Source organism: Salvia miltiorrhiza, chromosome 3, assembly GCF_028751815.1.
Source record: "Salvia miltiorrhiza cultivar Shanhuang (shh) chromosome 3, IMPLAD_Smil_shh, whole genome shotgun sequence".
Classification (NCBI taxonomy): Eukaryota; Viridiplantae; Streptophyta; class Magnoliopsida; order Lamiales; family Lamiaceae; genus Salvia; species Salvia miltiorrhiza.
Window position 1 is genome coordinate 35460651 of NC_080389.1, and position 12543 is coordinate 35473193.

Here is a 12543-nt window from a genome sequence, read left to right on the forward strand (position 1 = left end):
ATAATTTGAGATAATTATTTGAATGAGAATGATGAAGTCAGAAATGAGATATGAGTCCGTTATTACGTTTTTAAAATTTTAACATTTTGACGATGAATATTAATATTTTGTTATTTCATCTTTTTGTCGACTTTCAAAATCTTATGTGCACGTCGTCGAGAAATATTCTTAGTTTTTCGATACGAGTCCAAAAATGAAAGCTTTTATTTTTGGACGACGAGTGAATAGTAAATCGAAATTTCTCGATAAACGAACCGAGCTCGTTTATCAGAATTTCGAGAACGAGCTTGAGTTTTCTATATTTATATAGAATTACGAGTGTAATGAAAGTGAGTAGAGGTTGAGAGGGCGAGTATCGAAGAGTATGGGTAGTTAGTCGTTAAAACGAGGCGAAACGAGATATTTAACGATTATTAAAATGATTAAATTCCTAAATATCTACCTACCCTACCCTTAACCACCCCACCCAACCGCCCATCACCTTTTCCCTTAAAATATCGGCTGATATGCAGCCATCACTTATCAATTTTCATTTTCACTTATATCACACACACTAAACTCACGCACTATGCTCCATTGTTGAGGAGCTTGAGCTTTTGAGCTCCGTTTTGAGCGAGGAGACGAGCCCCGATCATCTTTTCGGACACACATCTAGGTAAGTGTCATCTCTACCTACGATTTGATGGTTAGATTTTCGAGTTTAGTCGACGTCGAAAAATGTCGAATTCTCGACTTTATTTTGAAATAATGTCGGATCGTTGTGAGATTTTAGTATGTTGTTCTTGGCATATAGTTGAGCATGTTTAGTGAAGGAAGTAAGAACGGTTTGAACCATAGCTATGAAACCCATGAGGGCAGCCCCGTCTATGTTCGTCGTTTAGTTCGTCCTTCGATTTTTGTTTGATCCTTGTGACTTGATATTTGTGCTTAGGAGTATGCTAGGATTGTTATATGTTAAATTCGTATTTTTTTCCAAGCATGAAAATTGTATGATTTTTGTAGTGCATGGCTGATTTTGTCGAGAGGTATGGACGTTGCATGATGAATGTTTTTTATGTATTTGTGTTCTAGGATGTCACTTGAGCATGTTAGTTTAAGTTAGAAGTTTTTGAGGAAGGTTAGAAAAGAGAAGCATGAGGACCGAATGTTTGATGAGCATGAGTGAGTGTTGAGATTTTTGAGTTGGCGTGTGGATTCCAGCTCTACCAAGCTAGTCATCTCTGGCGGCGGAATCAGCTCTGTCGGGTTGGTCAGCTCTGGCGTGTGGATTCCAGCTCTGCCGAGCTAGTCAGCTCTGGTGGCGGAATTCAGCTCTGTCGGGTTGGTCAGTTCTGACGTGTGGATTCCAGCTCTGCCGAGCTTGTCAGCTCTGGCTGCTGAGTTCAGCTTTGTCGAATTGGTCAGCTCTGGCTGTTGAGTTCAGCTCTGTCGGATTGGTCAGCTCTGGCTGTTGAGTTCAGCTCTGTCGGGTTGGTCAGCTCTGGCTGTTGAGTTCAGCTCTGTCTGATTGGTTAGCTCTGGCTGTTGAGTTCAGCTCTGTCGGGTTGGTCAGCTCTGGCTGCTGAGTTTAGCTCTGTCGAGTTGCCAGCTCTGGCTGTTGAGTTCAGCTCTGTCGGGTTGGTCAGCTCTGGCTGTTGAGTTAAGTTCTGTCGAGTTGGTCAGCTCTGTCGAGTTGTCAGCTCTGGCTGATGAGTTCAGCTCTGTTGAGTTGTCAGCTCTGACTGTTGAGTGCAGCTCAGTCGAGTTGCCAGCTTTGGCTGCGGAGTTCAGCTATGTCGAGTTGTCAGCTCTGGCTGCCAAGTCTGCGCTGGCGAGACTTTAGGATTAAAATTGTTAAGTTTTAATTCCTTATTTGAGTTTAAGTTAGTAAGTGAGTTTTCTTTTATAATGACCTTTCTTCTCATCGATTCTTCATAACGATGAAGGTCCTTTTGGGAAGTAAAGACGTGGAGAGAGAGTGATATTCCCCGTAGTTACAGACGCAACGATGTGGGCTTTTCTACGCTAAAATCAAGATGTTTATGCGTTTTATGTATTGATGTATGATTGAACTGAAAAACCTAATTTTGAAGTTATTGCATTGCCAAAATATTTGAGATTTTAGTATGTTATCTATCTGTCTAAGCATAATGATATCGGTTCTAAGCGAGGTAGAATTAGTGTACACGGTGATCGTGAGTCATCTTTCAAGTTGGCCGATCACAGTGCTGCAGAGGGAGGCCTCCCTCTCAGTACATGAGTTAACAGATACGATACTTACTTGATGAGAAAGTCTGCGTAGACAACTTTGAGAAATGAAAATGAGTTTAGCGAACATAAGGCTTTTTAGATAAATCCCTTATGTTTTGCATGAGAACGACAATGACAATATTTATAACTTTATATGCATGAGATGTTTGGCATGTGTTCACTGAGTGCTTTTGTACTCAGCCCTGCATATGTTTTCTAAATGTGCAGGTTGAGCCGATGTGGTGATGGTGCTACAATGAGCGGAGTCTCTAGGGTTGTTAATAAATGAAGTTAACCTGTCTAGAATATATCTTCATACATATGTCTAGCTACTTTCCGCTGCAAAATATTTATGATGTATAACTTGAATTAATGTTATTAATTAAGTTTTTATGTTGTCTTTCATAGACTGTTTAAATGAGTATTAAGGATTAATTATGACGAGTTTTCTTAAGTTGAGTAAGTTTTACGGTTCCAAATGACGCCCCTTTCTTCCCCTTATTCTTTAACCCCATCCCTAGTCGTAGATCACTCGGCTTAACTATCCTTAGTTAAGGCGGGCTGCGACAGAGTGGTATCAGAGCGAAGGAAAGCTCTGAATTAGAAGTCTTGAGTGCAGTCTAGAATGAGTCACTAGACTAATACTTTATTAACACCCGAGAGCTCAGCGCACCATCACATCAAGCTCAACGAGGTATGAAAGAATTTCAAGGTTTAATTGTCATTAAATTTTGAAGAGTATGATGTTGATGTTACATGCTGAATTATGAGATAGTTTATATCATATGATGTTATATGTTGAGGATGTGTAATTATGAGTTACGAGTTTGAGTATAACAACATGATTAATGATAAGTTATATGTTGAGGATATGTTGAGGAAGGTGAAGCCGATCGAGCGCCGATTTTGAGAAGAAGGGCGAGCGGCTCCTTGAGAAAGAGAGAGGCCGAGAGTTTAGAGAGAGAGAGATTGGGCTGTGTTTTGTTTATTTCATTTTGGGCCATTCCCTTATGTTATTTGAGTCGAATGATTTTTAAGTTTGGGCTTTAATTGTTTTAAAAGAACTGGGCTGAGATATAGTTATTGATAGACTTCTATTTTCAAATACCATATATATTGTTGGGCCGGTTTATTGCTTCATTTGGGCCGATTTATTTGTTTATTGAGCTAAGATTAATTCTTTCCAGTCCACATTAATTATTATTTGGACTCCTCCATTATTCTTTTTGAGACGACTGCAGTATATTAATTCGCGTCATTCTTGATTAATTATCAGGCTGCTTGTTGAGCCTCTTAATTAATAAACTTAATATTATTTCCTTCAAGCCCAGATTATTTTAAAGTGAGCTGCCCTTATTTATTTCATTAAAACCACTTGTTGTGTTTAATTAATCGGCTACCTTATTTCTTTGAGCCTATTAATTAATTGAACCTACAATAGTGATTATGTTCTATTGTTAAGCCCGATATAGTTTACGGGGTTACTTATGGGGCACGCCGAGACGGTTCTTTTACCGCACACGCTTGCGAGATTATATATTTTACAATTAGAATATTCCGATGGGAAAGGAAGAATCACAACTTTATTCGACCGCGATACACGAGAATTAGCTAAATCTATTAACGAGGATCAATAGTAGAATTCCCCGACTATCAATCTAGAGAGTAGTTCATGCATACCAGATTCATGCATGGTTAATTATGCATTCTCATTCTGAGAATTTTTCCCGAGTAAGTATCTTATGTATTTTCACGCAATCAAGGTCAAGGTCAGGAATAACAGTCAATCAAGGAACCACCGAATCACCGAGATTGTTATCAGGTAGGTTTACTTTCAGATATATCAAAGCAGTTTAATGTTATTTATGAACAAGTTATTTCATTACAGAATCTATGAACGGAAAGTTATTTCAGTTATCTCAGTTATTGTCTTGCCATAAAATGTTTCATTTAGTATGATATCTATCTGATGAGGCAATGCCAAGTTAAAGTAATCGAATTCGGGTCCTGAGCAGTTGATAGCTATCTTGTCAGGGCTAGTGTACACCCAGGGCCGTGAGTCATCTAGCGGGTTGGCCGATCAGGTGTCCGTGAGAGGTGGCCACCTCTCCGGCACACAAGCTTCAGATATGATAAAATACAAGAGAACTTAGACTGATCAGTCGAACTTTAAGAATCACAAAAGAATTTAGTAAGCTTGGGCCTATTTCACGAAAACTCCCTTGTTGTACTGTTAAGATGGCATGACAATTTATGTTTTCAATGCAAGTTTCTATAGGCATATGTACCCAATGAGTACTTTTGTACTCAGCCCTGCATGTATTTCTAAATGTGTAGGTTGAGTAGTAGCCGGTGGTGATGAAGTGACGAGCAGGAAATCTCTTTTGTCTGGAGTTATATGTGTTAATGAACTCTTGAGTACATGTCTTCATACATGTAATCAGAACCTTCTTTCGATGCGTACTCAAAAGAACTTCATGTTATTTTGGCTAAGTCGGAGCTATCCGAACTTACTAGTTTGACTAAGTCATTACGACTCCAACTCTGTTGTAAATGTTTCCTTCGTTAGTAATGATTAAGTATGGTTCTTCATTAGTTTATTTCTTATTCGTTCATCCCCTTTCTATCCCGCTTCTTATCTCCAACCCTTGGTCATGGTTTCTCGGCTTAATTATCCTTAATTAAGTCTGGTTGTGACATAAAAATATGGAAAAACTAGCCCTTTTTAATGTAAATGTACAATTATACCCTTAATGTATAATAACGTAAAAGTGTGTAATTGCGAAAAAGTGTGTAACAGTGTAAAATACACTGTCACACACTTTTTAAAAAATCGTGTAATAATTGTGAAAATCGTGTAATAATGTATTTTACACTGTTACACACTTTATAACGTAAAAATGTGTGATTGCGATAAAGTATGTAACAACACTAAATGGGTATTTTAGTCAGAAATGCTATTATTTCCATATTTATATTTGTATGGCTAGAATTTCCTATGACTAAAAGGTTTTGGCTACATTAGGGTGCTGCCTCTCATATCTTCTTAATGTTAAACACAAGTTCTTTAATAAGTGGAAAAATGGTTTAATCGTGGTCCAAGATAATGGGATGATAGTTAATATTTTTAAGGAAGCATGATCTCCAATCAATATTCCACAACAAGCTGAATTTTATGTCAAATTAATTATCTTAATCCATCACACGTTACACTAATTATTAGGTGCGGCCGGCCGCATAGCATGCGGCCGAGTCGCCCGCGCCCCAAACCCGAACCCCTGACCTGCGCCCCAAATTATTACATTTGTTTATAATAATTGTTAGTTTTAATAAGAATAAGATATACATTTGTTCGCACAAATGTATACTTATGTTAATATAAGTAGTTAATAACATCAATATTGTGAAAAAATGTAATGTTTTAAAAACATTGTCTTTCTTTATAATAAGCATAATTACAATAAATATAATATTTTTGAAACATTACATTTATCCATATCAATTATTACATTTGTTTATAATAATTGTTACTTTTAATAAGTATAAGATACACATTTGTTCGCACAAATGTATACTTATGTTAATATAAGTAGTTAACATCAATATTGTGAAGAAATGTAATGTTTCAAAAACATTACCTTTCTTTATAATAATAATTAATACTTTTTATTAGTGTTAATAGGTAAAAATACCCACATCCTTAATTACTTTTGATTACAACAATAATTACAATAAATATAATATTTTTGAAAAATTACCTTTCTCCATATCAATCATTACTTTTTATTATAACAATGATTGCTTTTAATAAACATAAATAATTATATTATTATTTGATCAAATAATTATTATCGTAAGGAAAAATAATTATTGATATGTATAATGCTTTATATTGAATGAAAGTATATTTATCTTACTGCTGAAATAAAAATTTTATTGAAGAAAAACAAAACCGTTGAGAGCACAGGCGCAAACAAGGAAAGACCGGAAAAAACAAAAACCAAAAAAAGACAAAAGACCCAAGCGAAAAAAGAAAGAAAAAACAAGAACGAACAAGAGACGGGACCGCAAAGGGTCACAACCGAGGCCAAGCAAAGTCCACGCCAGAGCCGTCCCGGGTAGAGCACAAAAACACAAGAACGCGCGCCAGAGAAACCAAGCGCCAAAAGAACCAAGCGCCAGAGGGATCAAAGCCAGATGAAACAAGCGCCAGAGGAATCAAGTGCCAGAGGGATCAAGCGCCAGAGAAATCATGCGTCAGAGGAGACAAGCGCCAGAGGAATCAAGCGCCAGAGAGGTCAAGCGTCAGAGGGATCAAGCGCCAGAGGGATCAAGCGCCAGAGGAACCAAGCGCCAGAGGAACCAAGCGCCAGAGGAAACAAGCGCCAGAGGAATCATGCGCCAGAGGAGTCGAGCGCCAGAGGGATCAAGCGCCAGCGGAATTAAGCGCCAGAGGAACCAAGCGCCAGAGGAAGCAAGCGCCAGAGGAAACAAGCGCCAGAGGGATCAAGCGCCAGCGGGATCAAGCGCCAGAGGGATCAAGCGCCAGAGAAGATAATCGCCAGATAGATCAAGCGCCAGAGAAATCAAGCGCCAGAGGGATCAAGCGCCAGAGAAGATAATCGCCAGATAGATCAAGCGCCAGAGAAATGAAGCGCCAGAGGAATCAAGCGCCAGAGGGATCAAGCGCCAGAGGAATCAAGCAACCTTTTCCAAGAATTCCGCAGGTTTCGGGGAACAACCCCGCCGCGCTGTCATCAAAGGCTTGTTACCCCCTTTCTTCCCAGGGGGGTCAATAGAAACTCCACCTGTCGGGGAGGACTGCGAAAAGAAAAATAGCAAAATCGTCCCGAGTCGGCGGTGGACGGGGTCCGCCCACCTCTCCCCCCACGACCCTGGGGAAGAGGGGGACGAGCTGCCAGAACTTTCTTCGGATGGGGGGAGGATGGACCCAAGGGACGCTGCGACCCGGACGCCAAAGCACCAGTGACCGCCAACTGCACCGGTTGCGCGTTCTTCGTCAGGGGAGAAGAACCCTCCAACGGATCCGAGCCAGAGAGATCCGCCTCCGCCGATACTACCTCAATACTCTTACTCAAGGAATGCACGACAGCCGAGGAGCCTTCCACATGATTCACAGCAGAGTCCTTGATGATACTCATATCGTCTGGTCCTTTCCCAACCTCCGTCTCCAGCCCCTCCTCAAGAGCCTCGAACGTATTATACGTGGAGATACCCGATGAAATAGCCACTGGGGTGCGAGGAGAGTCCTCCGAAGGAACCTCCTGAGACAAGGAAGTAGTCTCATTTGTAGCCGGCAAAGCAACTGGGTGATCCTTCGTTACCTCCCTGTCTTCCGGCGGATCCGAAGACAGCGCCTGGACAACATTCCTGCTCCTGGCGCGTCTCCGCCTAGATCGAGCCCGGCGCCGTCTGCCACATCGACCTCCAATTTGCCCTGCCGGCTGAGTCGGGGAAGACGGCTCACCATCTGTCTCCAAGGGGAGTTTCCTGCAATTCTCAGTAGAGTGGCCAACAGTAGAGCAAAGACAACAAAAAGAAGGCAACTCCTCATATTTAAACTCAATTTCAAAAATGTCCCCATCGCACTGCACATCAAGAGAATCAGGTATGGACAGCGCTAAATTCATTTCAACAAGAACTCTAGCAAAATAACCCACTGACGCCCTTGCCGACAAGCCATCCACAAGGAGCGGAGTGCCCACATGCTTAGCAATACCAACCAAGACTTCCGGATGCCAAAATTCATGGGGTAAATTAAAAATACGAACCCAAACCTGTGCCGTGGAAGACTCCAGCTTATTAAGGTTGAAATTTGGAGTCCAGGCTTGCAATAAGAGAATTCCAACACGAAGACGCCAAGCAGATTTCGCAAAAGCAACTTCAAAGTCCGCTGGAGAAGTGAACTTCAGAGTGAAGTAGCCCTTTCCCAAAGGAATAACCTCCCATGCCGAACTAGGTTTCCAGACAGCAGAGAGCTCGGCGAAAAGATCCGCAGCAAAACGAGGCGCCTCCCCTTTTTTGAGAAGCATCCTACCATGGAGAGAAAATTGAAAAGTTTTTATCTGTCTTTGCCGGAAAGCCGAAGAAAGCGACAAGCAAGGGCGGTCCGCAAGCATGCCCGGTTTCAGGAGAGTAAAGTTATGAGCAGGGACATCAGCGGGACGCCCCGAGCTAGCTTTAAGAGTCTCAGCAAAAGACATCCCTTTGGGAAGGTGATCACGGTCCTTTCCCATCAGTTCCGAAGAGGGAACATGCTGCACTTCCACGGTGCTGGAAGTAGAGTTCGTCGATCCCACCATCGAGGCGACAACATAGTCGGCTGGGAACCTAACAGTAACCGGCGGCGTTGAAGATCCGAACTGGGTCGGATCAGAAAAGAAAACCCTATTATTGCAAACCTGAAAGCCATGGGAGAGAGACGGCTCCGCCTTGAAATCGCCGAGGGGCGTTTCCAAGGCCCTTGTGGCCGAAGACTGCCAGAGAGGGTCATGGCCGGAGCTTCCTTCCCTAGGGGCCCGAAGAGCGGTCGGAGCCTTAGACCAGGATTGCTCCTTTTCCAACAACGGCGGCGGAGCCCTACCCTTAGCGAAGGCCGAACAAAGACTCCAATCGAAAGAAACCTCGTGTGTCGTAACAGAATTCGAGGCTGGCGGGGAGGCCATTCCAGCCGAATTCACCAAGATTCTAGGGTTGTGTAGCAGATTTTGAGAAACCCTAGGTTGCGCCCCAAGAAGATCCGAGAGCGGGGGAAACTCAGATGGTAAGAGAGAGGTCATGAGGCCGACCGGAGAAGACCAAAGCCGGCCGGCCAGAAAAGAGGTCCGGAGAGAGCCGCCTAAGCGGCGGCGGCGCAAAACCCTACAAGAGACGAGAGCTTGGCCAAATAATGAGCGAAAGTATATTTATAAGCATAAATAATAACGAAAGTATATTTATCTTAACATAAGTATATATTTGTGCAACCAAATATTTATCTTATACTTATTAAAAGTAAATACTCCTATTAGGGTTTAGTGTTCAGGTTTTATAGTTTAGTTTACAGGGTTTAGGATTTAGTTTATATATAGGATTTAGAAAATATATACATTTGTGCTCCTATTAAAAATAACAATTACTATAAACAAATGTAATAAATTTGGGCGCGGGTCAAAGGCGTGCGGATCAGGAGCGCAGGTTTGGGCGCGGGGCGACCATGGGGGCCGGACGCACCCAATACCAACCCCACACGTTATACTAATTTTAAAGTTTGATGATATTTAGTTATCTTTACATCTCTGTCTAATTTTCATAATTTCCATCACACGTGATACTAATAAAATATTTAAATTTCTTAAAATATAAAATATCATATTGAGATTTTTTTTTTCTAGAATCCGAAACTATTCAAACTTTTTTTTTTTTGAGCAATTCAATGAAATTGCACCCCACAAGTATTTTCTCATCAGAAATTTGTGGACTAACGATTGCGACACAATTGAATTAGTTCCCACTGTTTATGAACACCTCACAAGTATTTTCTCATTAGAAATTTGTGCACTAACGACTGCCACACAACTAAATTAGTTCCACCTATTTATGAACGTACAGATCATTTCTTAGCTTAAATCTCAATCCCATCCCACAACTCCATCTATCTAACTCCATTCTCATTGATCGCTTTAAGAGCATAACAGTTTTTTATTCTCTTTAGCAGAAATTTTCATAATTGTCCCGTCCAAGCAAAATGGGTGGTTCCAGTTTCTTGATTCAAATTAGCCTCCTTCTCTGCATCTTTTTCGTGACAACTCAGTCCTTTTCTTTCTCCTTCCATGGATTCAACAACCAAAACATTACCAGTGACAAAGAAACTGTAATAAATCCATCAAACGGTGCAATAATGCTTACCAACAGTGCTCCCAATGTAATAGGCCATGCATTCTATCGAGATCCAATTCCCATGTTCAACACCACCCTCAATCGCTACAACTCTTTCAGCACACAGTTTGTGTTCCAAATCAATCCTTCAAACGGCATTGACGGCGGCTACGGCTTGGCCTTCACACTATCCCAATCTCCGCAGTTCCCCGGCGCCGCCGCCGGCCACTACATGGGAGTTTTCAACGAATCCAATAACGGGAGCTCAACAAACCACGTTTTAATGGTGGAATTCGACACGGTGAATGGTTACGACGAAGGCGTAGATTCTGATGGGAATCATGTTGGAATCAACCTCAACCAAATAAATTCCAATGCTACAAAAACAGCCGAGCTTTACTTGCAGAAGGCTAGCCCTATCAGGGCGTGGATCGACTTTGATGGAATCAAGAAACAAGTTAGTGTCACAGTCGCTCGTGCAGACAAACCTAAGCCCAACGAAACATTGATGAAGTCTGATGAAAATCTTAATCTGTCAACTGTTTTGTTGAATGATATGTATGCTGGATTCTCTGCTGCAACTGGTGCAGACAAATGGAGCTCTCACTACATCCTTGGATGGAGTTTTCGCCTCAACGGCGTCGCAGATGATCTCGATTCATCACGGCTTCCTAGTCTTCCTGTTACAGATTCACCATCTTCCAACAACAATTATTCTAAACTCATGAAAACTGCGCTCACTGCTGCACTTTCTGTTGTGCTCGTTATCGCAGCAGCATCGTTGATTGGCATACTGATGTATCGAAGATGGACCAAGTACGAAGTTTTGGAGGAATGGGAGCTCGATAGCCCCCATAGATTCCGGTACAAGGAGCTCTACGACGCGACTAAAGGGTTCAGAGACAGTGAGAAGATCGGATCGGGAGGGTTTGGAGCTGTTTACAGAGGCGTTTTGTCATCCACGGGTGTTGAGATCGCAGTAAAGAAGATCACCTCCAATAATCCATTACAAGGCATGAGAGAATTCGCAGCAGAAATCGAGAGTTTGGGGAAATTAAGGCACAAAAATCTAGTCCATCTTCAAGGATGGTGCAAGCGCAAGAACGATCTCCTTTTAGTGTATGACTATGTCCCAAATGGAAGCCTCGATTCTCTTCTCTACAACCCTAATTCCGGGATCGTGTTGAGCTGGGAGCAGAGATTCAACATCATCAAAGGCGTCGCTTCCGGCCTGCTCTACCTACACGAGGATTGGGAGCAGGTCGTCATACACCGTGATGTGAAGTCGAGCAATGTGTTGATAGACGGCGATATGAGCCCAAGATTGGGCGATTTCGGGCTTGCTAGGTTGTACGATCACGGGAAGAACTCGCACACAACGCACGTCGTGGGCACCATAGGCTACATCGCGCCTGAGCTGACTCGAACGGGGAAGGCCTCAACGAGCACGGATGTGTTTGCATACGGGATCCTGCTCCTTGAGATCGCGTGTGGGCGAGCTGCGGTGGTGTGTGAGGCTCATCAGAACGCGATCTTGGTGGATTGGGTGGTGGAGTGCATGCAGATGGGGAGTGCTTTTGATGCAGTTGATGCTAGGATGGATTCGGTTTATGTTGTTGAGGAGATGGAGTTGGTGTTGGGGTTAGGGCTCCTTTGCTCGCACCCGAAGAAGGAAATGAGGCCTACGATGAGACAGGTGGTGAGATATTTGAATGGAGATGAGATTCTGCCATTGTTAGAGAGGTTGAGCTTCGATGGTTCGAGAAGAGTTGATGAGGTTACGGCAAGATTGCTTGAATTGGGATTGGTTGATAGGATTAACTATAGCACAGATTCATATCATTTGGATGTGTCTATGGGGGTCATGTCTTCTACTTCTTTTGATGTTGCAGGTAGATGATATTTAAATAGGTTGAATATATATAATTAATTAGATGAGATTTGTTTTTGATAGCGTTAATGATATATTTAGGTTTTATAGCTATCTTCAAATCAAGAATGCAATGTTATCACAATCTGTATGATTTTTTATTTTATTTAGGTACGTACCTTCATATATGTATAGTTACTGAAATGCTTTTAAGATTCACATACTTTTCTTTAAATAATAGTGTGTGGGGAGAATCAAACGGTTTGTATTCTTGTCTGTGTACAATGAGGTTGGGTTTAAACCCCATTGCTCCCCCTCTCCCAAGTAGAAAAAAAAAATTAACAATAATAATAATAATAGAAAATTTCTCTTAGTAGTTAATAATAATAATAATAAACAAAAATAATACACAAAAAATAATACACAAAACTATTATTATTAATAATACTCGTCCGTCCCACTTCAAACTCACTTCTTTTGGGCACGGAGATTAAAAAAACTTAATTTTTAGTAGAAAAGTGGTGTGGTCCACACCAATTAAGTACATTTTTTTACTCAAAATGGAA

At 41.6% G+C, this 12543-nt stretch overlaps 1 protein-coding gene across 1 annotated transcript; it reads left to right on the plus strand.

Moving 5' to 3' along the window:
* The first annotated feature begins 9800 nt into the window (after positions 1-9800).
* Positions 9801-12122, plus strand: LOC131016475 (probable L-type lectin-domain containing receptor kinase VI.1). The gene has a single exon (XM_057945175.1). It carries the CDS (start codon positions 9977-9979, stop codon positions 12005-12007), a length of 2031 nt encoding a protein of 676 aa, XP_057801158.1. The 5' UTR covers positions 9801-9976; the 3' UTR covers positions 12008-12122.
* Positions 12123-12543: the final 421 nt, after the last annotated feature.